The 27794-nt window shown below is 35.5% G+C and overlaps 1 protein-coding gene across 1 annotated transcript; it reads left to right on the top strand.

Annotated features, from left to right (window-relative positions):
* The first annotated feature begins 15623 nt into the window (after positions 1 to 15623).
* Positions 15624 to 22726, top strand: LOC110745317 (putative LRR receptor-like serine/threonine-protein kinase At1g07650). Its single transcript, XM_021945391.2, has 24 exons — positions 15624 to 15830; positions 16186 to 16351; positions 16528 to 16599; positions 16701 to 16769; positions 16853 to 16924; positions 17029 to 17100; positions 17229 to 17300; positions 17402 to 17473; positions 17567 to 17638; positions 17772 to 17843; positions 17936 to 18007; positions 18203 to 18271; positions 18611 to 18673; positions 19358 to 19423; positions 19532 to 19567; positions 19657 to 19691; positions 19773 to 20149; positions 20361 to 20556; positions 20652 to 20789; positions 20902 to 21020; positions 21169 to 21379; positions 21465 to 21702; positions 21879 to 22029; positions 22143 to 22726. The coding sequence occupies exons 1-24, from the start codon at positions 15704 to 15706 to the stop codon at positions 22482 to 22484; spliced, it is 2979 nt and encodes a 992-aa protein (XP_021801083.2). The 5' UTR covers positions 15624 to 15703; the 3' UTR covers positions 22485 to 22726.
* Positions 22727 to 27794: the final 5068 nt, after the last annotated feature.

The raw sequence follows: 27794 nt of genomic DNA, 5'->3' as shown, positions 1-27794 counted from the left end.
AGCCATGAACATTGATATGTTTTTCATAAATGAAAATTCAAGAGAAAAGATAAGATCTAATTACCCTTGAAGCAATTATATGAACCAATTTGTGTTTGGTCTTCTCTTGATGATTTCCTCTTTGTTGATCTCCTCTTTGATCTTTGATCTTTGCTCCTTGATCTTTCTCCTCCATGTGAGCCACAAAAGTATATGGCCTCTAAGTCTCCACACCAATGGAACCTTGAGATGAGAATAAGTATCTTGAGAATACTTGGATGCTAGTGCAAGATTCTCAAGATTGGTTTCAATCTAAACCACTTTGAAAGATGAAAGTGTTTCACTCTTGAAAACTCTCATTTTTCTCTCTTTGATCTTCCAAACCCATTTGGTTGATGTTGGATTGTGTTTGTGTGTTAATGAGCTTATGGAAACAATTCCCATACACATTCACTTAAGCATTTTCGGCCAAACCCCATTGGGCTTCCAAAATTGGGCCTTATGACACTTAAACCATAATTTAGGTGTCTTAAGCCCTTGGGCTTGATACCCAACCATTTGGGCTTTCCGTTAACTATTACTTAGCCCAAATACGTTTTTACACGTAGTAAATCATCCACATCAAATCAATCAAATTGATTTCCTCATTCTCATTTGTATTACTCAAAGTTAACCATTTAAGGTGTGCGATCCATTAGGTTCTAATTAGCAAGGCAGTGGGAAAATATTAGAACTCTTTCTAACCAACTGGAATTAAAACCCCTTTTTAATTCTTCCTTTATTTGGATCGATCACAATCAATCCTAGGACTTCCACAAGCCAAGAGTGACATCTAGCAATATATCAAGACTACCCAAGCTAACCAGAATAGATGAAGAACCTATTCAGTTGGAATTGCAATGCAATACGGTCCTTCTCTTATACAATGTTTCAAATCATATTATTAGGGTACGGATTGATTATGTCAAACCCCTAATATGATTTATAACCTCATGTGATTCAAAAGAACGTGATTAAGAACAACTTTCTAAATCAAGCTCAAAATACTTTGGCCAAAGATTTACTGAATCACATCTTGAAACATTCTCCTTCTTTATCGAAAGTAGAGATTCCTTATTGTACATTCACATGCCCCTATGATGAATTAAGAGATCCCAACAACACTTAAGACAAATCTTTTACGGCTTGCCTTTAAGAGCTATCAAAGATCAATAACGCATCACAAGACAACCATGATGCCTCAGGTCTAAGGACTAATTTGCATTATTGCAACTATGAGTTCTCGTTTGACATATAGATAAATACTCCATACGAGAACTACGGTTGATCGCGTTCAGTGTACTCATTCACTAATGAGCACCCACATACTTGTATTAGTGTCAACTACACAAATGGTTTGAGACTAACCATCCTCCCAATTGAGCATACATAATATGTGCTAATCTTGACGGTTTATCAATGTCCATTTGATAACCTATGATTAGGAACATTTTGGGATACTACCATTAGAGATTAAAGGTCTCATGAATCTAATCTTCTTTAGATTACTTTATCTCTTATTTAGCATACCCTGGACATTTGTTTCTTTACACGATGTAAAAGATAACAAAATAAGTTTGCCCTTTATATATCATATACGAAATGTATTCTAAGGAGATTACATCAAATGTATTGGCTCTTAGGGCACATTTCTAACAATTTCCCACTTGCACTAGAGCCACATAGCCATGTATCTCATACCCATTATCTCTGTATGTCTATCCAGTTGTGACTGTGACATAGGCATAGTGCGTGGATCTGTTACGTTGTTTGCAGATGCCCCATCTAATGGTAACATTTTTCTATGTGTTTGGATCTCTGATGAGACCTGGGTTCCTTGGCTTGAGCTATCGCCCCATTGTCATCACACAGTAAAGGTACTTGTGAAATTATGGTTAGAACCACATTTAGTTCGGTAATGAACCTTTTATCCAAACAGATTTTATTGTAGCTTTGAAAGCGACAATGTAATCAACTTCAGTTGTTCTCCAACTAACTACGTGTCCATTCAAAATGAAAACGTACCATTAGGTGGATTTTCAATCATAAAACAATAAATGCTTCCACTTGCTACTCTGATGTTCCTCCCAGATGAGGAACATGTCCTTAGTCCTTCTTAAGTATTTAAGAACATACTTGACTGCTCCCAATTGATCCAATCATGGGCTTGATTTATATCTTCTAGTTATACTCGTATAACCAATATCATGTCTTGTACATGATATGACATATATGAGAATCCCTATTGCATATGCATAAGAGATTTTACTCAACTGCTGTATCTCATAATGAGTTTTTGGACACATGCTCTTAGAAAAGTGAAGTCCATGTCGTACTGGAAGTAAACTTTTCTTAGACTGTTCCATATGAAATCTCCTTAGCATCTTATCAGCATACAAGGATTGAGATAATCCAATTATTCTCTTAGATCTATCAGGATAAATCTTTATTCCGAGTATGTAAGATGCTTCTCTAAAATCTTTCATTGAGAATGATTTAATGAGTCACAGCTTCACTGAAGATATCATTCCTATATCGTTTTCGATAAGTAGTATGTCATCTACATACATCACTAGGAATACTGCCAAACTCCCACTGACCCTTTTGTACACTCATTGGTCATCCACGTTTTGTATGAAGTCAAATGATTTTGACAACTTCATCAAATAGGATGTTTCAACTCCAAGAACCTTGCATCAACCCATAAATGGATCTATGTAGCTTGCATACCTTATACTTATCAACTTCAGAAATGAAGCCTTCAAGTTGATCTATAAATAGTTCTTTCTGAAGGTGGCCATTCAGAAAAGCCGTCTTCACATCCATTTTGACAAATCTCATAATCATGGTATGCATCTATTGCAAGAAAAATCCGAATAAACTTTGTCATAGTGACAAGAGAAGGTTTCTTCATAGTCAATCCTTTCTCTCTGCTTGTAGCCCTTTGCTACTAGCCTTGCCTTGTAGGTTTCTAATTTCCCATCTAAGCCTATCTTCCTCTTAATGATCCATTTATTGCCTATTGGTACAATACCAGGAGGAGGATCAACTAGAGTCCAGACTTGGTTGGTATATATAGAATCCATTTCGGATTTCATGGCTCCAAGCCATTTCTATGAGTCAATGTCTGACATTGCCTCATTGTAGTTCGAAGGGTCTTCGATATCCTTACAATCACTTAGAAGATTCAACTCTCCTTTGTTGTCAAGAAGGAAACCATAATACCTTGTAGGCATTCTGCTAACCCTACTTGAACTACGTGGAGTCTGTGTTACAACAGGTTGTGGATTTGGGACTGCATTTAGTTTATCCGCATCTTGCCTTTTGACATATGCTGGACAACCCCAAATCTTGATCTAATCAAGACTTGGTTTCTTCCCAAATCACATTTCAAATGGAGTTTGTGGAATGGATTTGGAAGGCACTCTATTTAGCAAATGAATTGCAGTTTCAAGTGCATATCCCTAAAAGGATATAGGTAAATCAGTACAGCTCATGAAACTCATTTTAGAAACTCCATTATGTTGTGGAATTCCTGGTGGAGTCCATCGTGATAAGATGCCATGTTCCTTAAGGTAATCAAGAAACTTTGTGCTTAAGTATTCACATCCTCGATCGAATCTAAGGATTTTAATACTCTTGCCTATTTGGTTTTCAACTTCATTTCTGAATTCCTGAAACTTTTCAAAATTCAGATTTATGCTTCATTAAGTATAAATACCCTAACCGTGAATGATCATCGGTAAAGGTAATGAAGTATGAATAACCGCCCTCTGTGTTTGTATACAAAAATCCACAAACATCTTAGTGAATTAATCCCAACAGTTCTGTAACTCTTTCTCCTTTACTAGTGAAAGGAAACTTGGTCATTTTGCCATGTAGACAAAATTCACAAGTAGGCATAGGAACATGATCAAGTGATCCAAAAGGTTCCATCGTTTGCCATCCGGTGAATTCTATCTTGGCTAATGCCTCCAAGTTTAAGGTGTCACAATTTAGTTGATGTATCCACATCTCTAGGCCTCTCAGGTCTAGTTGCATCTTTATCTATATACAGTTAATGCTACCGTTCATTTCTAAAATGAAAAGAGACCATCAATCAAAATTGCATAAGCAACGATTTGATTGATATGTGAAATAGAACAAAGCATTTTGTCAAACAAAACATCAAATCCATCTCTTAAAAATATAGAGACGGATATTAAGTTCTTTACACATCCAGAAATGAAATAACAATTATTTCAAATTCAGGTCCTCTTCGGAGGGTAGTCTAAGATGTTAGGTGCCTATTGCATTTGCAACTACATTAGTGCTATTTCCCACGGTTAGCACCATTTCTCATTTTCCAAGTCTTCTACTCCCACTAGTCCATGCACACAATTGCATATATGTTGACTAGCTCCTGAATCAACTATTCAGTTTTGAAGTTTTAACTGTAATTACTAATTTTAGAACAAGAGAGTGACCTTCGGAAGGTTTTTCTCTTGAGGCTTGCAAGACATCTCTTGCAATTTCTCTTCCAATGTCCATCCTTGCCACAGTGAAAACAAGTACCTTTCAGTTACTTGTCTTTCTTTTGTATTCTTTCTTCCTTGGGTTTTTAGAAAATCTTTCTTCTTATTTCCTTTATCCTTACCTTTTGTTGGATTTGGAAGAAGAAGAACCCTTTTAAAAATTGCAACTATCCTCTTAACCCTTTATCTTTTGAGATATTCATTTAAGCTACTATAGCTATATTGAGTAGCTCATATAGGGTATCATTCATCTTTCCCATATTATAGTTCATAACATATTGGGATTAACTAATGATAGGGATGAAAGAAAGAATCTTGTTGAACTTCAACATCAAAGAAAAATCCATATTTTCCAATATCTTATGTAACGATATTACATTAAGATCATGTTGATTAACCGGGAACCCACTTACCATTCTTGTCATAACAAGTTCACATATGGTAATATAAGCTAGGAGTAGCTTCACCTTTTCATGGATGCCAACATGCAACTTTTACCTCGGTTGTCATCTGACACATGCTTCTTATAAGCCTTTGTCTCCTTCTCAATGGCATATGGACCAAGAGGGGTATGTGGTGGGGTTTTTCTTATACACAACTAATCTCATCCAATTATAGGACAAGTTGGTGTTTGTGCATCAAACCGGATAGTTCGTGTCATCTTGGACGTTTGAGTCAAGTATATTTGAGATTGGGTTTGGGATGGTTAATTTGAAATTATGCAAAAACGTAAATAGATTTTAATTTAGATTAATCTTCTACCAAGGACTTAGGGTCTTTAAGTCATGATGGTAGCTCCCACTATTTTTGGCAAATTTCATATCCCTCCTGAAATCCGAGAGTTTCCGTTGAAACTCTTAGTGGGGATGGGAGTCTCACTTTCACATAGTTTTCCTCAACCTAACAGTTTGTTGGATTGCTATGATACTAATGAGAGGATACTCTTATCCAATCACATCATTAATGTGAATACCCATCACTATGGCCTCTAGAGAACTAGACCTCAACCTAACAGTTTGTTGGTTTCGTTCGTCTTAGTTAAGTTATTCCCACCATGCTTGTGGGTATAGGGTTTCAAGTATGACCTCAACCTAACAGTTTGTTGGCCACACTCGTTATCTATCCGCACTACATCAAGTATGTGTAATAGGCTTCCCTTGGATGGTTACAAGTACTGGATGTTGCCTCACTGAGGTACAACAAGGTGTAAATGTGCCACCCAATAAGAGACTACCACGGTGGAAGGCCACAAAATAGCATTCAAAGTGCCATTTCGCTTATCAACTTAATATTGCTTTGAGGGTAGTTAAATTGGTCTCATTTTAATCCAATTTTAATCCTGTTAAAATTACCTATCTAATCTCATTAAATGGTTCCCATTGCAATATATTAGTAGCACATAATACTCCCACTAAATGTTTTAGAAACCATTTGCTTGAGATAGTGGAAATACATGATACTACTAATTGATTAATTATCATTACCGAACATTCCAATTGCATTGGGCTTGTAGGATGATTATGGACTTTCTTGTTGATCCAACACGAGCCACCATGTTGGATCATGGTCTTGGATGGTGATTCATTTTAATTACGTGCGCATAAAAATAAATTAGGCATGAAAGCCATTTCATTATTACATAGCCAATCAAAATCGAATACATATCCAATAAGCGGCCAATCACATAGCTCAATTGTTTGGTCTAAGTCCATAACCATCCTTTAATTATTTAAATGCTTTAAACAATTAAACTAGCAATGTAAAAACATGCTCTTGGGTTGCATACATATATATGGGTTTAATTCAAGTGGTAACCATATTCAAATAAAATAAATTTACCATGGAGGGAAAACATTTTACTACAATAGTAAATGTAATTGTGGAAACCTTTTAGGCATAGTTACACTTATCATATATTGCAACTATATCCAAAACTATTCAACAATTAATAATGGATCCAAAGTTGATCCACTAGGGTGTGGGGTTAAAACATGCATTTGTAAAATACAAAGTGGTGATCATGATTTTTCCAACAAGGTGAATAATCATGAATGTGACTAGGTAGGCCAACCACACTCACCAAAGTAATCAAAATTAATTTTAGTGTGGTAGGTAAATAATTAGTGATAGGAATAATTTGACCAACTTTTGCATTTTATATCAAATCACCATCATTTACATCTAGATAGTCCCCACACACTCACCAAAGTAATCTTATTAATTTTAGTATGGTGGGTAAATGTTTATTGAGTGGAAACATTTTTGAAAAACTTTTAATTTTATAATAAAACACCATCATCATCTTTTGACCTATTTTGGTGGAAAATTCCACTAAACACAATCATCAAAATTAGCCACCTAACTTATAGATCAAAAAGATCCCATAACAAGAACATCAAGAACACCAAGAACATGCATATGAACTAATATGAATGTTCATGCTATTTCCGGAAAAATCCATATTCCATTTTAACTATCTCATGCTCTTAATATCATATATTTCATGAAGTTAAAATCATGTGAGTTTTAATGCAACTATGCTCTAATATTCATATACATATATGAACACAAAGAGATCATCAATCATCAAAACACAAATCCGGAAATTCAAAATCCCAAACAACCCCTTTCACTCCATTTGATTTTTATTCAATCATATCAAAATAAATCAAGTATAACTATTATACTTTTAAATGAATTCACAACCCATATATGCATCTCTAAACCCCAAAAACATATCAAGTTCATGACCTATGGCTCTGATACCAATTGAAGGAATTTCAAAACATTTTTCCAAAGTTCATTTGAATATTAAACATGCATTTAATCAAATTAATCGCAGCGGAAGTCTAAGGTGGTTGTTTAAATTCAAAAACAAAACTTCTTCCAAGTATCTTAAGCCATGAACATTGATATGTTTTTCATAAATGAAAATTCAAGAGAAAAGATAAGATCTAATTACCCTTGAAGCAATTATATGAACCAATTTGTGTTTGGTCTTCTCTTGATGATTTCCTCTTTGTTGATCTCCTCTTTGATCTTTGATCTTTGCTCCTTGATCTTTCTCCTCCATGTGAGCCACAAAAGTATATGGCCTCTAAGTCTCCACACCAATGGAACCTTGAGATGAGAATAAGTATCTTGAGAATACTTGGATGCTAGTGCAAGATTCTCAAGATTGGTTTCAATCTAAACCACTTTGAAAGATGAAAGTGTTTCACTCTTGAAAACTCTCATTTTTCTCTCTTTGATCTTCCAAACCCATTTGGTTGATGTTGGATTGTGTTTGTGTGTTAATGAGCTTATGGAAACAATTCCCATACACATTCACTTAAGCATTTTCGGCCAAACCCCATTGGGCTTCCAAAATTGGGCCTTATGACACTTAAACCATAATTTAGGTGTCTTAAGCCCTTGGGCTTGATACCCAACCATTTGGGCTTTCCGTTAACTATTACTTAGCCCAAATACGTTTTTACACGTAGTAAATCATCCACATCAAATCAATCAAATTGATTTCCTCATTCTCATTTGTATTACTCAAAGTTAACCATTTAAGGTGTGCGATCCATTAGGTTCTAATTAGCAAGGCAGTGGGAAAATATTAGAACTCTTTCTAACCAACTGGAATTAAAACCCCTTTTTAATTCTTCCTTTATTTGGATCGATCACAATCAATCCTAGGACTTCCACAAGCCAAGAGTGACATCTAGCAATATATCAAGACTACCCAAGCTAACCAGAATAGATGAAGAACCTATTCAGTTGGAATTGCAATGCAATACGGTCCTTCTCTTATACAATGTTTCAAATCATATTATTAGGGTACGGATTGATTATGTCAAACCCCTAATATGATTTATAACCTCATGTGATTCAAAAGAACGTGATTAAGAACAACTTTCTAAATCAAGCTCAAAATACTTTGGCCAAAGATTTACTGAATCACATCTTGAAACATTCTCCTTCTTTATCGAAAGTAGAGATTCCTTATTGTACATTCACATGCCCCTATGATGAATTAAGAGATCCCAACAACACTTAAGACAAATCTTTTACGGCTTGCCTTTAAGAGCTATCAAAGATCAATAACGCATCACAAGACAACCATGATGCCTCAGGTCTAAGGACTAATTTGCATTATTGCAACTATGAGTTCTCGTTTGACATATAGATAAATACTCCATACGAGAACTACGGTTGATCGCGTTCAGTGTACTCATTCACTAATGAGCACCCACATACTTGTATTAGTGTCAACTACACAAATGGTTTGAGACTAACCATCCTCCCAATTGAGCATACATAATATGTGCTAATCTTGACGGTTTATCAATGTCCATTTGATAACCTATGATTAGGAACATTTTGGGATACTACCATTAGAGATTAAAGGTCTCATGAATCTAATCTTCTTTAGATTACTTTATCTCTTATTTAGCATACCCTGGACATTTGTTTCTTTACACGATGTAAAAGATAACAAAATAAGTTTGCCCTTTATATATCATATACGAAATGTATTCTAAGGAGATTACATCAAATGTATTGGCTCTTAGGGCACATTTCTAACAATTTCCCACTTGCACTAGAGCCACATAGCCATGTATCTCATACCCATTATCTCTGTATGTCTATCCAGTTGTGACTGTGACATAGGCATAGTGCGTGGATCTGTTACGTTGTTTGCAGATGCCCCATCTAATGGTAACATTTTTCTATGTGTTTGGATCTCTGATGAGACCTGGGTTCCTTGGCTTGAGCTATCGCCCCATTGTCATCACACAGTAAAGGTACTTGTGAAATTATGGTTAGAACCACATTTAGTTCGGTAATGAACCTTTTATCCAAACAGATTTTATTGTAGCTTTGAAAGCGACAATGTAATCAACTTCAGTTGTTCTCCAACTAACTACGTGTCCATTCAAAATGAAAACGTACCATTAGGTGGATTTTCAATCATAAAACAATAAATGCTTCCACTTGCTACTCTGATGTTCCTCCCAGATGAGGAACATGTCCTTAGTCCTTCTTAAGTATTTAAGAACATACTTGACTGCTCCCAATTGATCCAATCATGGGCTTGATTTATATCTTCTAGAGATTAAAGGTCTCATGAATCTAATCTTCTTTAGATTACTTTATCTCTTATTTAGCATACCCTGGACATTTGTTTCTTTACACGATGTAAAAGATAACAAAATAAGTTTGCCCTTTATATATCATATACGAAATGTATTCTAAGGAGATTACATCAAATGTATTGGCTCTTAGGGCACATTTCTAACAGGATCATGGTAATACAACACCAAAACCTGATCTAATGAAATGCTCCCAACCAACCCTGGAATACAACTATCATTTACAACCTCATTCACAGCATGCTGACCACTTTTTGCAGGCCCCTTATAGTAAACTTTTAAGTCTGTAACCCTTTGTGTTATATCAACTTTGTACCCAAGATCTATCCCAATTTTCTTTAAATCCAATAATGACAGATAGTCATGAATACAGTTGTCAACATAGCATACTTTGCCTCCCTTATACATGCCATTATCCAACAGACCAAAGTGGTGGAGTTCAAGAGTACACAGCTCTGCTTTATCTACCACATTACACAAAGGTATGCTCAAAGTCAGCAATGAAGACAAAGTCAGTGCAGGCATGTGCAAAAAGTGTGAAATCACTTCCATGACAAACCGACAAAAATGGGACCACAGACAATAATAAAGACTCCAACTACAATTTTTTTCAACCTTAAAGCCAAAACTTCATTGTCAACAGGAGGACCACACATTTGCAAACTGAATATAAACCAATATCAAATGAAGAAGGAATATTTAGGTTATAGTAACTTACCATACTTGGGGGGTTCTCCAGACCACCGAAAAATTGTCTCCATTTGAAGAAGCCTCCACACACAGTAGACCCGACTCTTTTCTCTGTGATTTTCACGAAACTCAAATCCTAGATTTGTACTTTATCGCTTTTTTAACTCTAAATCCTTCGCTACTTAAGTCAAATACCTCTCGATTTGAAAACCCTAGATTCTCTACCTTCGCGATTTTTCCCTTTTGCTCAGACTGCCATTTCTGTCGTCCTTTCGTTCTCTTTTTTTTTTTTTTTTTTTTTTTTGGTCTGAACCTTTCGTTCTCTTCAAAAGCAAAAGATTCGTATTAATTAAGCAAAAAGTCACATTTGCCCATCACTTGTGCTCTAAGATGCTTGCCACGTCATTATTTTAAACGGAAAATGTCACAGACTTGACGGAAGGACTACTGGTGCAACGGAACACAGAGTTGAGTGACCCCCGCAACTAATAATTGAATTGGTGGACCAAAGTGTAACTACGGGTATAGTTGAGGGACCATTGCTGCGAATAACCCTAAAATTAATGAATGAAATAGGAACGCATAAAAAAAATTGAAAACAAAAACTGAAAATTGAAAACGCTTTCGAGTTGTTTTAAAATAAAAGTGAAAATGAAAATGAAATGCTTATCAAACAACCCGTTAGAAAATGAGGATATCCCATCTCCAAAAAGAGGCCAACTCTTTCCTCCTTTTTTTTTTGTTCTAAAGAGAGGCCAACTCTTGTCTAAATGATTTCGCATTCAAATGAAAATCTACTTAATTAAGATTAATGATGACATATCAAAGGAGCAAATATTTCCCACCATTAATTATATTTTGTGCTTGGGTATCATAAGCCAAGTTGTTTGACTAGTTTAATATCTCATATCGTGACCCAACTGTGAGACCCATCATGTCTACGGGACAAGATTTTTTATTTTATTTTATTATTCTTTTTGTATTGAATATTCACTAGGGACTTTTATTAGAGTCCCATCATTATTTTGCTACTTGAATTTTACAAATTATTCTATAAGAAAGTTTTACAATTGAATCGAGAATGCAACTATTCAACATTGACTTTTCTCCAATTCTTTAGCAACCCCGAGTAGGGCTCAGGTGGACAAGTCCAACCTTGAGATTTTTCGAGCTTAGATGGACGAAAGGTCCAAGCTCAATTTTTGTCGAACTCATACAAAAGGTCTCAGCTTAATTTTGTCGAGCTCATACAGACGAAAGGTCCTTACTTACATTTTATTGAGCTTTAACGGACGAAAGGTCCAAGCTCAATTTTTGTGAAGCCTGGCACAGGTGGATGAATGGTCTAACCTTGCAAATTTTTCGAGTTCAGGTGGATGAAAGGTTCAGCCTTGTAATTTTTTGAGATTAGTTAAAGGAAGGGTCCAATCTTACAATTGTCAAGCTCATGGGGACAAAAGGTCCAACCTTATAATTTTTTTAGATCAATTGGACGAAAATGTCCAATCTTACAATTGTCAAGCTCATGGGGTCGAAAGGTCTAATCCAGTGAGTGATCATAAAAATAAATAAAAATTAAAAAATAAAGAAAACCTATCCCGACGAACTTTCGTCGGTATAGGTCTATACCGGCGAAATAAATGTCATCATGAGAGGTCTAATCAGGCAAATTTCTCCAGGCTAGACCTATACCAATGAAATTTCGTCATGAGAGATTTAAAAAATAAATAAATATAAGTTTAGTGTCTTTAGGTCCAATAAATTTTTATTTTAAATTTTATTTTTAGTATTTAAATAATATCTTAGCCTTATTTAAATACTTTCATATGTAATTATATTTTATTTATTATTTATTTAGTGAATAATTAAATATTTAATTAACTTCATAATTATATTACTTAATAAATGGTAATTATTATTTTTATTATTTTTATTTAATAAATATTTAAATACTAATTATTCACTAAGTAAATAGTAATTAAAACATAACTATAAAAAAGAGAAATCAAGATTATGCTATTTAAAGGGTATAGCCGAGCGGCTATAGTGTTAAAATATTCTATTTAACGAGTATAGCAGTGCGGCAATAGTTTTAAAATTCTATATAGTATAGCTACACCTGTAAAATATTCTAGTACAGCCGCTGGGCTATACTCTTTAAACAGAGAAGTATAGCCCTGCGGCTATACTCTTAAAATGTCATTTTTTCAAATTTTCTTTTTTATTAATTAAATAATATCTTAGCCTTATTTAAATACTTTCAATATTAATTATGTTTTAATTATTATTTCTTCAGTTAATAATTAGTATTAAAATTTTTAATAAATATCTTAGAAATTTAGTTTTAGTACCCAAATATTTTTGTATTCCAAAAATGAATTTTAGCTTTGAAACTTAAATCCAAGTCACAACGTGATTCAATAATATCAACTGCTTATTGGAGTTTGATTTAAATATATGAACTTGAGTCCCACATTGGAAAATAAGAGAAAGTATCTACTCCTTAATAGGCTTATGGTTAGGGTTCGAGGCTTGAGAAAGGTTTTGAAACAATTTCGGAAGCTAGGGTTTTTGGTTCGGGACTTGGATTTACCCAAACCAATTTTGTATAAAAATAAAAATAAAAACAAAGTCCACAAAAAAAATATAAAATAATTAATTACTATTTATTAAGTAATTTATGAAATGAGTAAAATATTTAAATATTCACTAAAGAAATAATAATTAGACATAATTACCAATTAAAGTAATTAAAAAAGGCTAAGATATTACATAATTACATATATTAAACTAAAGAAGTTGGCCAAAAAATAGAAGTAAAGAAACTAATTTTAAACAAAAAAAAGGCCAGAAAACCTCTTATGGTGACATTTCGTCTGCACAGTTCTATCCCGGTGAAATTTGTCGAATTAGACTTCCCCCGACGTCGGCAAAGGTCAATTTCTTCGGGACAAGTCTAATTCGACAAATTTCGCTGGGATAAACTTGTGTCGATGAAAGTTCGTGGGGAGAGATTTTATTTAAAAATAAGTATAAATTTAGTATCTTTTAGGTCCAATAAATTTTTATTTTAAAATTTCTTTTTAGTAATTAAATAATATCTTAGATTTATTTAATTATTATTTCTTTAGTGAATAATTAAATATTTTAATTAACTTAATAACTGGTAATTGTTATTTTATATTTTTATATTTTTATTTAATCAAATATTTAAATACTAATTATTCACTGAGTAAATAGTAATTAAAACATAACTACTAAATAAAGTAATTAAAAAAGAGAAATCAAGATTATGCTATTCAAAGGGTATCGCTAGGTGCCTATACTTTTAAAATATTCTATTTAAATAGTATAGCCGTCCGCCTATATGTTTAAAATTCTATTTAAAGAGCACAGCCGTGCGGTTAATACTCTTGAAACAGAACAGTACCGCCACGTGGCTATAATATCTTAGCCTGATTTAAATACTTTGTAATTTTTTATATTAATTAAATAATATCTTAGCCTGATTTAAATAATTTCATTAGTAATTATGTTTTAATTATTATTTCTTTAGTGAATAATTACTATTAAATATTTTAATAAAAATGAGTAAAATATTTAAATATTCACTAAAGAAATAATAATTAAACATAATTGTCAACTAAGGTAATTAAAAAAGGCTAGCATATTAATTAATTACATATATTAATCTAAAGAAGTTGGCCAAAAAATAAAAATAAAGAAACTAATTTTATATATTAAAATTATAAAAATATATATATATATATATTACATGTCTGTTCGTCGACATGGGTCTATGCCGGTGAAATTTGCTGGATTAGTCCTCTCCATACGAAATTCACCTCTACTGATGAAATGTCGTTGAGAGAGGTCTAATCTAGCAAATTTCGCCTGTATAGACTTATGCCGACAAAATTTCGTTGGGAGAAATTTTTTTTAAAATAAATATAAGTTTAGTGTCTTGAGGTCCAATAAATTTTATTTTAAATATTCTTTTTAGTAATTAAATAATATCTTAGCCTTATTTAATTACTTTCATCTGTAATTATGTTTTTATTATTATTTCCTTAGTGAATAATTAAATATTTTAATTATCGTCATAACTTTTATTACTTAATAAATGGTAATTATTATTTTTAATTACTAATTATTCACTAAGTAAATAGTAATTAAAACATAACTACTTAATACTTTTAAAATATTCTATTTAAAGGGTATAGCCGCCCGGCTATACCCTTAAAATATGCTATTCAAATAGTATAGCTGTTTGGCTGTACCTTTAAAATTATATATAGCCGTCCGGATATACTATTAAAATTCTATTTACAGTGTATCCGCGCGGCTATACGTCTAAAGTATTACATTTATGGAGTACAGCCGCCCGGCTATACTCTTTAAACAGAAAAGTATAGCCTCGCGGCTATACTCTTAAAATATCCTTTTTAAAAATTTCTTTTTTATTAATTAAATAATATATTAGCCTTTTTTAAATACTTTCATTGATAATTATTTCTTTAGTTAATAATTAGTATTAAATGTTTTAATAAAAAACCTAGAAATTTAGTTTCCAATAAATTATTGTGCCAATAATTGAACTAATGTAATGTAGCCAGTGCAGGGTTCTCAGTGTGAACAACTTATGATGGGATGCGAATGCGATGCACCTGTCAACTCTCTTCAGAAATTTCAAAATATAATTTATAAGCATCAAAACTCGCCTCTCTTATTAAATTATTCTTTTATTTTAATATATGATATACTCAAGTCTATTTTTCTTGTCGCATATGTTAAAATTCAAAGTTGTGATTGTGAATGACGAATGAATACATTGAATTGTCTTGTTCAAATTCGGACTAATCCACTTCCTGTTTGGCAATATTTTTTTTTTGGTCGAATCTGTTTCAAGTTTCAACTAGTTTACGACCACGACCAACACGCGGTAAAACAATTAACGACTTCGTATTTTCTATAAACACGACCAATCGAAGATTTGATCAGAATCTAATCATGTTTGGTTGCATTCCTCAAACCAAAGCTGTACAATAAAAAAGGTGAAAAGATATTGTCAGAGAGAATGGTCAAACAAAGCACAGGCAGCTCACAAAAGGAAGGAGACAAAGCATGTGGGCAGGATTAGGCAACATGTTGACCCTACCAAAGTACAAAATGAGGATATTTAATTTAGACCAACGTTTACTAATCAAAACGGGGGGTTTGAAAGGTAAAAGAAATTTAATAATAATCCATTGTTTCATTTCGTTTCGGGGTTGATATTATAAGAACTCTGCGGACAGAGGTGGCAGAGCTCGTAGAACGTCAAGTGGGTGCCGGAGAAAAATGGCAAAAAGTCCTGATATTTCAAAGCTCATCTTCTTCTTCAGCTATGTTGTTGTGCTCACTCTGCTTATGTGCATTGGACCCACCAAATCCCAAGCACAGGCGGGGACTCTTGCAGATGATGAAGGTGAGGGCTCTTACTTTGATTCTTGGTTTGAACTTTGAGGTGATATATATGTGAAGTTATTGTTTCATTCATATGAAAAACAGAGATTATACATGAAACTTCAAAAGTACAGTGCTTTTGATTGTGATTTTAAGTTCACACGCTTTGTTTTGTAAGAGTTTTGATTGTTCGACAGTTTGATAGGGAAAAGAAAAAAATTAGTGGAAATATTTTCTTTTTCCCTTTCTCCACTATTTGCCAAACCTTATAATGCCTGTTGGAAACCTAAAAGAAATAAACTTTATCATACCCATTGATCTTGTTTTTGAAAAAATGATTTGAGATTTTGTTTTTGTTTATGTGGGTGTGGTGGCAGTGGATGCCCTTCGTGAAATAGCTGAACAACTGAATAAAAAGGACTGGAATTTCAGCGACCCGTGTAGCAATGTTCCAACTTTTTCAACCCCACATACGGATCAGTACAACAACACTCTCGTCTGCAATTGCTCCTTCAGTGGCAATGTATGCCACATCCAAAGCATGTATGCACCTTTTACAAGCCATACTTTTAAATTTTCTGCATTATTTTCCTTGTGATGGTTATTGGTCAATGCTGCAACTGCAATTGCTGAAGTATCCAACCCAAAACAGTTGGATACATTGAGTTGAATTTAACACAACATTCATAACTTATAATATGTGTATCCTTATCATGCAGGTTTCTTACGGGGCAGGAACTTGATGGTGTGCTTCCCCCAGCACTAGTGAAGCTAACTTACCTTAAGCAAGTGTATGAAGATATTTCCACAAATTTGTTTTAGTTTTACCCCCTCAAAACTTTTAAGCTTCTATCCCAGAGTTCCTAATAGCACTCTTTCTTTCTGCTCATAGTAATTTGGGCCAGAATTACCTTAGTGGTTCAATACCGCACGAATGGACTTCTATGAAGTTGGAATTTCTGTAGGTGACTTCTAGACTTGTCTTTGAAGTTTCCAATAAATTCTTGTGCCAATAATTGAACTAATGTAATGTACCCAGTGCAGGGTTCTCAGTGTGAACAACTTATCAGGACCCATCCCTGGCTATTTGGGAAGCATAACTACTCTTCGAGCTTTGTATGCTTTGAATCTTTCCTACACTGCTTTTAGTTTAGTCAGAATTAATTTGATGCACCAATTGGTTTGGTTTGGATATGAACTTGACAAGGCTTTGCTTTCAGGGCCTTGGAGAGCAACTTATTTTCTGGAACAGTTCCCCCAGAGTTGGGGAAATTGGTTAACTTGGAGAAGCTGTCAGTTTGCTTTTTTATCTTCCTTTGTAACTTTATAAGTTCATAAGTTATCATTCTTGGATTTTCCTTAGCAATTAAAAGTATTAATTCACAATGGTTTGGTCTTGTTTGCCCATGGGTAACTACAGCTATCTTCGGGCTAACAATCTCACTGGAGAGTTGCCTCTCGCTCTCACTAATCTGACCAAATTGAAAGAGCTGTAAGTGATTGTACCATACCTTAAATAGTTTAGGTTCTTTCCAGGATAAACTTCAGGTTTATGTCATTCAATCTTTTGGCTTTTTGTATGATTATTTACAGACAGATTGGCAGTAACAACTTCACTGGAAGAATACCTGACTACTTTCAAAGTTGGAAAGAGCTCCAGATGTTGTAAGAGATCTTTTATAGCATGCCTTTTAAATCTCTGTCTTTTGCAAATATTTTCAGGTGTAAGCTAAACCATTTCAAATGTGTTGTTTACAGAGAGATGCAGGCCAGTGGTCTTGAAGGGCCCCTTCCTTCTAGTCTCTCTGCCTTAAATAATATGAGAGACCTGTGAGTCCTGGCTTCTAAGCTTTCAGCTATCTTAATTAACATTATCTCCTTGATGTGCTTTTCGAATTTAATTAAAAAAATATTATGAAGATACTTGTCTTCTTATGCATTATCATGATGTAACCTTTTACAGAAGGATTAGTGACTTAAGTGGGGAGAGTTCAGACTTTCCAAACTTATCAAACATGACAGGCATGCAGAAATTGTGAGCCATCTTTGTGGTTTTAGTATATTTCTGATTAGCATAATCCACTTGCAGATAAAAGTGTTTTTCTTATATGGTTGCTCGAATTGCAGGATGTTAAGGAGCTGCAATATAACAGGAGCAATCCCTGAACTTATCTCTAATATGACAAGTCTAAGTGTTTTGTAATTCTCCTTTCTATTCATTCTATATCTCTATTCTTTTTTCATGGCATGGAGCTCTTAATAGTTGGGTTTACACTGTACGGGCTCTAGATTATTACTAATTTTGTATACCGGACTGGTAACATTCATTTAATAAACTTTCTTCGGTGTTCCCACTATCATATCAGTCCATGAATTCTGATTATTTTTATGCAGAGATCTTAGCTTCAATAGATTGGAAGGGAGCATTCCAAATCTTGCAGATATTATGCAATTGGCCACAATGTAAGGAATTGACCCTTGGTTTCTACATGGATCAGGATCCAACTTTTGAAATTTCCCTCTTGATGCTAACATGGAGCCTAATTTTGGATAAAGCACATTCTAACCAAATGAAAATGAGTCTAATTTTGTGTTTTCATTTACCAGAAAGAAAAAGAAAATAAAGAGAAATATGAGTACGATTAGGATTAGGATACAACCAAACTCTCCCTAGGAACCATACCAAGGAAGGATGGGCCTACTAAGAACTTTAGATTTCTCTTCTTTCTGTGTTAACCTTTTGAACCAATATTTATGTAGATAATTGTTCATTAACATCTGTTTATTTTGCTCACTGATCAGATATCTGACAAGTAACTTGCTTACTGGGCTTCCAGAGTGGATAAAAGATAGAGACAGTCGCTAGTATGTTTCTTCATCCTAAATCTTACATATATTTTCTGCTTCATCATCCTAAAATCTTATATTTTTGCTTTGTCATCCTAAAATCTTATTATATTTTCTCGTTGTTTTTTTTTTTCCATTTACTTGAATCATGAATCCTTTTGCAGAAAATGCATGTGCATACCTACATTTATGCACTAACTTTCCCTCTTTTTAGTGTGCTCTGAGGTGTCGACGAATACTGCGATAACACATATAATAATAGTTGTCCCTGTCTTAACAACTTACGTTTTTGAGAATAGTGGTAAACCAACAAACTCTATCGTGATATCAAAGTAGAAGATCCTGAGTTTGAAGCCCTGCAGTTGCTTTGCAACCTCCCAATTTAAGTTGAATTCCACATGTTGGGGTCTAGTGAGGGAAAATGTTAAAATATGAAATAATTTTTTCCACATCCTAACGGCTTAAACTTTTGGGAATAGTAGTAAACTAACAAAATTCATCCGGTCACGTGTATGATATCTGGTATTATTGACTGTTTATTTAGGTAAAAAAATCTTCTATCTTACTGTCTTTGGAATGTTGAATAATTTCCTCTTCCTTTTTTCCAGATTATGTAATTTTCTTATTTATAAGTTTGATCAAAATATTCTGATATTAGTTTTCTTGGAATTCCAATTAATATAGAACTTCATGTTTGTGCAGCAATATAGATCTTTCTTACAATAAGTTTTCTGGAAACTCTGTCCCAACTAATTGTCGAGAAACCTTGTAAGCATAACTGTTTTTCTATTTATTCTTTTTCTTAATATCCTTGAGATAGAGATACTTTACTTTCTGAATATATGAATGTAACTAGTTCTTTTCTGTTTTTATCAGCAATGTGTTCAGAAGTGTTTCCAGACAGAACAATTCGTATGCTTCTAACTTAATGAATTTTATAAGAAGACATTTCATTTCTCATCATTAATTTAAGAAGCTAATGTCTGCTTTTGGTAATGTAGGATACTCAGTAATTGCCTCTCTCCATGTTCAAAAGGTAATTAAATTTGTCGTAGAATAAAAAGCTAATGGTTTAAGTTCTTTCTCTTATACTTTGTTTATGCTCATCCCTTTATAGATCAGTATTCGTTGCATCTAAACTGTGGTGGAAATCAAACCACCATTGGAAACATCAAGTATGATGCAGATGAAGCCTCAGGAGGTGCAGCAAAGTTTTTTCAGGGCTCAGTGAATTGGGGATTTAGTAGCACTGGTGATTTTGCAGATGTTTGGAGTTCTGACAAAGACTATATAGCAAATAATATTTCTGTACTCGGAATGAACAACTCTGAGTTGTACAGAACTGCACGACTTTCTCCTCTTTCTCTCACATATTATGCCCGTTGCTTAGCAAATGGCAATTACACTGTGAAACTACACTTTGCAGAAATAGTGCTCAGAGACAACAGATCTTATTACGGTGTTGGAAGACGAATGTTTGATGTTTATATACAGGTAGTCCCTTGCAGTGTTTTTTGGCTCCTTATTGTTTTGTAACTTCTACTTCCTAATCATTTGGATAAATTTTACTGTTTTCCATGTCTTGTCACTCACAAACCTTAACTAGCAATACGCAACTCCTCAGACCTTATGTTTGCCTAATTTTTCAAAACCACTCCCCCTCTTTTTCAATTTTCTACTTGAATGGGTATGTAATCTATTGCAGGAAAAACGGGTGTTGAAGGATTTTGATATTAAAAAGGAAGCACAAGGGGTTGATAAGGAAGTGATTAAAGTATTTAAAGCAGTTGTTAGTGTTAAGACTTTAGAAATCCGCTTTCAGTGGGCTGGGAAAGGGACGACCAATGTTCCAAAACGTGGAGTATATGGGTCTCTTATATCAGCTATCTCAGTGCAGTCTGGTCAGTAGTAAGTTATAAGTTACCTATTTATATGTTACTGTAGAAATATACAGTTCTCTTGTGGTCACTGTTCTCGGTTGTTATTTCACTTCTAGATTTCAAGCGTCCTGATGATAGCAAAACAAAGATATTCATTGTGATTGGAGTTGTTTCGGCGTTATGCCTTATTTTTGTGACTTTTGGCATTCTTTGGTTGAAAGGCTGTTTCGGAGGCAAGACATCTAGGGAAGAAGGTACAGAAAATTTCATACACATCAATTTTTATTCTACCACTAGTTCTTTACTAAGTCCATCTCATTTTCAGTTAATAAATAGTTCATTATGTTAACCTTTTGACATGGACAGTTCTCAGAGGATTCGATCTGCAAACTGGTTTCTTTAGATTCAAACAAATGAAAGCCGCAACTAACAACTTTGATGCTGCAAACAAGCTTGGGGAAGGTGGCTTTGGAGCTGTTTACAAGGTATTCTACCACTCCTTTTTGTTTCCCTATGTAAGAACTTTTCATTTGTTTTTGTTTTTGTTTTTGTTTTTAATGCTTCGGTCTCTCACCCTTATAGAGTATTATGGATGACCTACATTCCTCAGAAGTATTATATTTCAAATTGCAGGGCGAATTATTAGATGGCACTTTTATTGCAGTTAAGCAACTTTCTTCAAAATCAAAGCAAGGAAATCGCGAATTTGTGAATGAAATAGGCATGATTTCTGCTTTACAACATCCAAATCTTGTGAAATTGTATGGATGTTGCATTGAAGGAAATCAGTTATTGTTGGTATACGAATACATGGCCAACAATAGCCTTGCACATACTTTGTTTGGTAAGCTGGACAATCTAGAAGTGGAATATACACTTGTATTATAAATAGTTTCATGAATCTCCTTAGTAATCTTTGTTAAATTCAGGTCCAGAGGAAGGCCTAAAGAAATTGGACTGGCGTACAAGGCAGAAAATATGTGTTGGCATTGCAAGAGGTCTGGCTTATCTGCATGAGGAGTCAGCACTGAAAATTGTTCATAGAGACATCAAAACAAACAATATACTGCTTGACGAGGACCTTAACCCTAAGATATCTGACTTTGGTTTGGCTAAGCTGGACGAAGAGGAGAAGACCCATATCAGCACCAGAGTTGCTGGCACTATGTGAGCAGGCCTTCATTTTTTTTCTCCTTCATTCATTGTGGATTCTGTTTTGTTCTTTTGCTTCTCTTAGTTTCTCTCATCAAACGATGAAGTTTTGGAACAGATGACAGAGCTCTTAGTTTAGATAACATGAATGCTTTGAAGGAGAAACTCATGGAGTAGTTGTTACTGTGCAGAGGATACATGGCGCCGGAGTATGCATTGTGGGGTTATTTAACTGATAAAGCAGATGTTTACAGTTTTGGGGTTGTTGCATTGGAACTCCTATCTGGGAAAAACAACATCAAATATCGGCCGAATGAGAATTTTGTATGCCTTCTGGATTGGGTAAGATCTTCATCACATTCGTTTAGCATGCAGAAGTACAAGTGGAAACAGGTTGCTTTTCTTATTGAAATATTATCATATCGTACCCTCTCCATTTGTTGTCAATGCTGCAGGCCCTTGTTTTGCAACAAAAAGGAAATTTGATGGAGCTGGTGGATCCAAAGTTGGGGTCTCAGTTCAACAAGGAAGAGGCAATGAGAATGATTAAGGTAGCTCTACTATGCGCTAATCCATCACCGGCACTAAGACCTACAATGTCTGCAGTAGTGAGCATGCTTGAAGGGCAAACTATTGTTCATGAGGTGAAGATAAACCCGAGTATTTACGGTGATGAATTGGGGTTTAAGGCCTTCACAGAGGACTCTGATATTGATCACAGCTCCTATGATGAGACTCGAAGCCTCATTTATTCATCCAATGAAAAATGGACAGCCTCTACCTCTTCGTCTGTCTAGGATTTCTACGCAGTTAGTCTTGACTCTCAATATTTCTGAGTGCCCTGCCTCAGAAAGCAACTACTGGTACCAAAATTAAAGTGTGACTTTACTAAACAACAATTGCAAGAAAAGCTAGGACAATAGAGACTGTACAATACAAGAGGGTAACTTTAGTTGCACTTGGAGAAGGTTGGCATAATTATATGAAATCTCTTGTATAAAGTTACATTCTCTGATTCAATGAAAATCATTCAGGCAAATCTCTTTCTTCCCTATTTTACAGCTTTCAAATCAGCTAGATTAATATTTGTTGCAGTATGGAGGACTAAAGAATGTTGCAGATTTGAAGAAGTAGCCCTTCTATATGTTTCTTCATTATACTTACCTTCTACATTCACTTGTTCTTGGAGCTTTACTGTATGCCGTGGGTGGACTTCCCCTGTTTATTTGGGGAATGGTACGTAAGAATAATATGAAGTTAGATGGTAATCTTACGTTGCAAAACCTATGAATTTGGATCATTGTGTTGGAAATTTGGCTCACCTAAGGATACAAAGTCCTCTTTTGTGTGCTATGGATTTCTACCTAAATTCCATGACATGGTTGACTCATTTCTAGAAGAATTTTGGAGTTGCCCATGTGAGTAAATATTGGCTTGCCATCTTTGTCAAAAATAGGTGACTTGTTTGGTGGCACAAAATGGTGGAATGTTTGGTAGCCATCCATGGTTAAGTTTGGTAGCCAACATTTGAATAGTGTGAGGTTGCATTCACACTCTTGCATATTTGGCTATATAAAGGGGTTTAGCATGCAAGAAGCAAATCATGGCTTAAGAGTTCTCTAGTGTATCAAAGTGTAGAGCAAGGGGTGAGAGAGAAAAGAGAGCTTGGGGAGAGAATAGAGTTCTAAGGGGGTTTCTTTGTAAACCAAAGTTGTAACTTATTCTTTCATTAGTGAATTTCTCAAGGGGATCACCAAGAGGATGTAGGCAATTGCTGAACCTCTATAAATTCTTGTGTCATTTTGTGCTCGGTTGGTTTCTCAAGTGTAGTGTGTGTGATTCATCCATAGTTGTGTTTGTCACAAAGTCCATCAACAACAAGATCATTAGGGGAGGGTGAGTTGAGTTTTGTGCTCAATTCACAACAAGTGGTATCAGAGCTGTGTTGGAGCAGCAAGTTGCTAGAGTGTTGAAGATGGCAGGTGACAAGGAAGCTGAAGGTGAAAGTAGCTCTATGCTGCAGAGGCTGCCACAATCTGTCAACATGAAGGTGGAGTTAAAGCCCTTCACAGGGAAGGAGAACTTCATGCTTTGGCAAAGGAGGATGAAGTCAGCCCTTACACAACAACATCTCCATGTTGTGTTGGTGGGCAAGGAAAAGAAGCCAACAGGTATGACAGATGATGAGTGGGGTGTACTTGACGAGTTAGCCAGAGGAGCCATCGAAAACTACCTCTCCGATGAGGTGCTCATCAACGTGTTGAAGGATACAGCGAAGCAAACATGGGAGAAGCTCGAAGAGATGTTTGCAGGGAAGTCGCTGTCCAACAAGCTCTTCCTCAAGGAGGAACTCCTAAATCTTCGGATGGCGGAGGAAGGAAATCTAATGGAGCATTTGAGCAGCTTCAATAGATGTGTTGCTGACTTGCAGAGAATGGACGTGTTGTATAATACGGAGGATAAGGCACTCATGTTTCTAACATCCTTGCCTCCGTCTTATAAGCATTTCCGAACGACACTTATGTTTGGGAAGAGTACTTTGAATTTTGAGGAGGTGGTGCAAGATGTGATGACGCATCACAGGATGTCTCAACGTTCGGAGGAGAACTCTCAAGATGCTGGTTTGATCGCAAGGAGTCGTTCAAGCAAGCGTGAAGGCAAGAGAAGCAAAGAGAGGAATGCTAAGTCCAAGGACAATGAAGGGTGCTTCGAGTGTGGATCTATGGATCATTGGAGGCGAGATTGTCTGGTATGGAAGGAGAAGCTGAACAAGATGAAGAAAGCTGGAAGTTCAGCCCACGTGTGTGATAAGGACACATGTGATGAACTCTTGACGGTTACGGAGGAAAGTAACGGGGAAGTCATGGCAAGTTCTTCGTGTAAGAATTCTTCTTCAAGTTGGATTTTAGATTCCGGGTGCTCATATCATGTGTGTGCAAATAAGTTGATGTTTGACACGTATGAGGATAAGGATGCATGCAAGATTATGTTGGGAGACAAAACTACATGTGAAGTTTTGGGCATAGGGACTGTGAAGATCAAGTTGCAAGGTGGTGAAGTTTGGACTCTTAGTGAGGTAAGGTTTGTACCTGCACTAAGAACGAATCTAGTCTCTCTTGGTTCTTTGGATAGAGAAGGTTGCTCTTACAAGGCCAAAGGAGGGAAGCTCATGATCACACAAGGTTCTGTTGTGGTTATGAGGGGGGAGATTCAACCAAACAACACATACAAGCTCTTGGGTGGTGCAGAGATTTGTACCAAGGAAGAGCAAGCAACAAGTCATAATGTCAAGGAGACGGTCCAACATAATGTAGCTGCAAGTGTGCTCAAGAGAAGTTGGGCAAGGAAGGTTAGTCAAGGTTGTATGACTAACGGTTCATCATCAAAGGTGCTTGATTTCAAAGCTGCAGAAAGTGTGGAGAGGAATATCCACAAAGGTAAAATCAAGACAAGGAATGATGGGGAGGATGTTGTTGAAGAGAAGCTTCTTGCCAAGGTGGTCATGGAAGGGACTCCATTTGAGGTGGAGCTTGACACAAGGGCTGAAGAAGGAAGGCAACAACAACAAACTCACAAAGGGGTTCTACTTGAGGTGGAGCCATCATCAAATGCAAGGTCCGGGCCCAAGGAATCCATCAAACCGTCCCTAGGTTTTGGATGGATGGACCAAGAAGTTCCAGCCACGTTTCAGAGTGCTATAGGGAGCATGAAGCGGGAAAGTTGGAGAGGTGCATTGATGAAAAGAAGTGTATTCTTAAATCCAAGAGCAAGGTTGGCTATGTGGGGATTTAGTGAACAAAGGTTTGGTATGTGGTTCGCATATCAAGGCATGTCTAAGATTCAAGGTTCCAAGAAGGCAAGGAGCAACGAATTTGGCATGGGGGATCTCTCTTCTGCACAGGAGGTCCAAGTTACTCAAGTTTAGACTTGGGTAGAGCACCTTCCACCAAAGGTACATTGAGGCAAGAGGTTAATTGCCATGATGGAGCTTTTGGAAATTACTAGAACGATTTCTAAGAGGTTGAAGAGGTTCTAGAGGATAACAATGGTTCACGAGGTGATTAAGGTTCGCCAAGGTGGAGATTGTTGGAAATTTGGCTCACCTAAGGATACAAAGTCCTCTTTTGTGTGCTATGGATTTCTACCTAAATTCCATGACATGGTTGACTCATTTCTAGAAGAATTTTGGAGTTGCCCATGTGAGTAAATATTGGCTTGCCATCTTTGTCAAAAATAGGTGACTTGTTTGGTGGCACAAAATGGTGGAATGTTTGGTAGCCATCCATGGTTAAGTTTGGTAGCCAACATTTGAATAGTGTGAGGTTGCATTCACACTCTTGCATATTTGGCTATATAAAGGGGTTTAGCATGCAAGAAGCAAATCATGGCTTAAGAGTTCTCTAGTGTATCAAAGTGTAGAGCAAGGGGTGAGAGAGAAAAGAGAGCTTGGGGAGAGAATAGAGTTCTAAGGGGGTTTCTTTGTAAACCAAAGTTGTAACTTATTCTTTCATTAGTGAATTTCTCAAGGGGATCACCAAGAGGATGTAGGCAATTGCTGAACCTCTATAAATTCTTGTGTCATTTTGTGCTCGGTTGGTTTCTCAAGTGTAGTGTGTGTGATTCATCCATAGTTGTGTTTGTCACAAAGTCCATCAACAACAAGATCATTAGGGGAGGGTGAGTTGAGTTTTGTGCTCAATTCACAACACATTGATCATATTTCTTAAGTGTGTTGTCCACTCCAGATTAAGTCCGGTGACATAAACATAACTTTGACACCATAAGTTTGACAATTACCCCATATAAGACATCCTTCATATATAATGAATTATGACTGATGACTATATAATGAATTATGACTGATGACTACTACACGCAGTTTAAATTTTCATGTACCACATGTACACACATGCTCTTGTTGGAACTGCATATATAGCATGCATCTAGCGCAGCTATAAACAGACAGATCATGGCATTTCCCTTTCATAGAAAATCCTGAAGTTTGAAGTACACCTTATGATGATGCATTTAATGTATGGCGTGAGGGTGGTGTGTGGTTTCCACTGCACCTTGTTAGTAAATTCTGCTGGCCACATATGGGGAAAGCAAGTATGGAACACCGGTAATTTGTCCAGGGACAATTGTTATTGTAGCTATCCTCGCTCTAGCTAGCTCTAACATATAGTAAATGTTATAGATGCATTTAATTTCAATTGTATAACTTGAATTAGGTGGTTGGCATTTCTTGCACTTGGAGAAGGTTGGCACAATAATCACCATGCTTTTGAGTACTCGGCTCAGCAAGGTCTGAAATGGTGGCAAATTGACTTTACTTGGTATGTGATAAGATTGCTTGAGGCTATTGGACTAGCAACAGATGTGAAAATCCCAACCGAGCTTCAGAAGCAACGGAAAGCCTTAAGTACTAGACTAGTCATGGATAGTCAAAATTAGTCTTTATTTAAACACTGATCTGTTTACTATATGATGATGGATATGTAGTTCCAAATCCTACACACGCTTTTGAGAATTGTGGTTAATATTCTGTGTACATGGTGTATGAACCAAAGAAAAAAAAAGTATTCGTCTACTTATTTAATCACAAAATCCAAAATAAATTAACCACAATTCGATATTTTTTTTCGTTGTGACCCTGATGAGAATCTGATTTTGGCGCTTTCCTCTGTTCAGTTGGTAAAAACAAGAAACAAAAACTAGATAGTTAAACAATTTTTTATGAATCTTCTGAGCAATGTTTATGATACGATTGGTTGACCTTGACCTTACTAAACCTATGCACTAATTCAGCACTGGTTACCCTTCTTACACATTGCAAGTTGATCACAACAAGCCTTTAGAATAATGAAGTCTGCAGATCAATGAATTATATAATCAATGAATAATTCTTATGAAGTGATTAATCTAGCTAGTCAAGTTTGGATTATAATTTATATGAGAAGAGCACATGCATGTTGGGGCCTTGAAATTTGGATAATTAATTAAATGGACTAAAGGTTAATTAATCAAAGTTTATTCACCAAGTCTTTGAAAAAAAGGGTCGCTTGGTTGGGAAGTGAGTGAGAAATTTAATAGACTCCATGGATGAT

The sequence above is a fragment of the Prunus avium genome, chromosome 4 (genome assembly GCF_965620075.1).
Source record: "Prunus avium chromosome 4, drPruAviu1.hap1.1, whole genome shotgun sequence".
NCBI lineage: Eukaryota > Viridiplantae > Streptophyta > Magnoliopsida > Rosales > Rosaceae > Prunus > Prunus avium.
This window is presented reverse-complemented; position numbering and strand designations above follow the sequence as displayed.

What these genes read in the sequence shown, in the direction of transcription:
- LOC110745317 (XM_021945391.2), top strand. Translation starts at nt 15,704, where the DNA reads ATGGCAAAAAGTCCTGATATTTCAAAGCTCATCTTCTTCTTCAGCTAT. An exon ending in TGGAAAGAGCTCCAGATGTT is followed by an intron (nt 17,474 to 17,566) that starts GTAAGAGATCTT and finishes TGTTGTTTACAG; the next exon opens with AGAGATGCAGGCCAGTGGTC. An exon ending in ATGACAGGCATGCAGAAATT is followed by an intron (nt 17,844 to 17,935) that starts GTGAGCCATCTT and finishes CTCGAATTGCAG; the next exon opens with GATGTTAAGGAGCTGCAATA.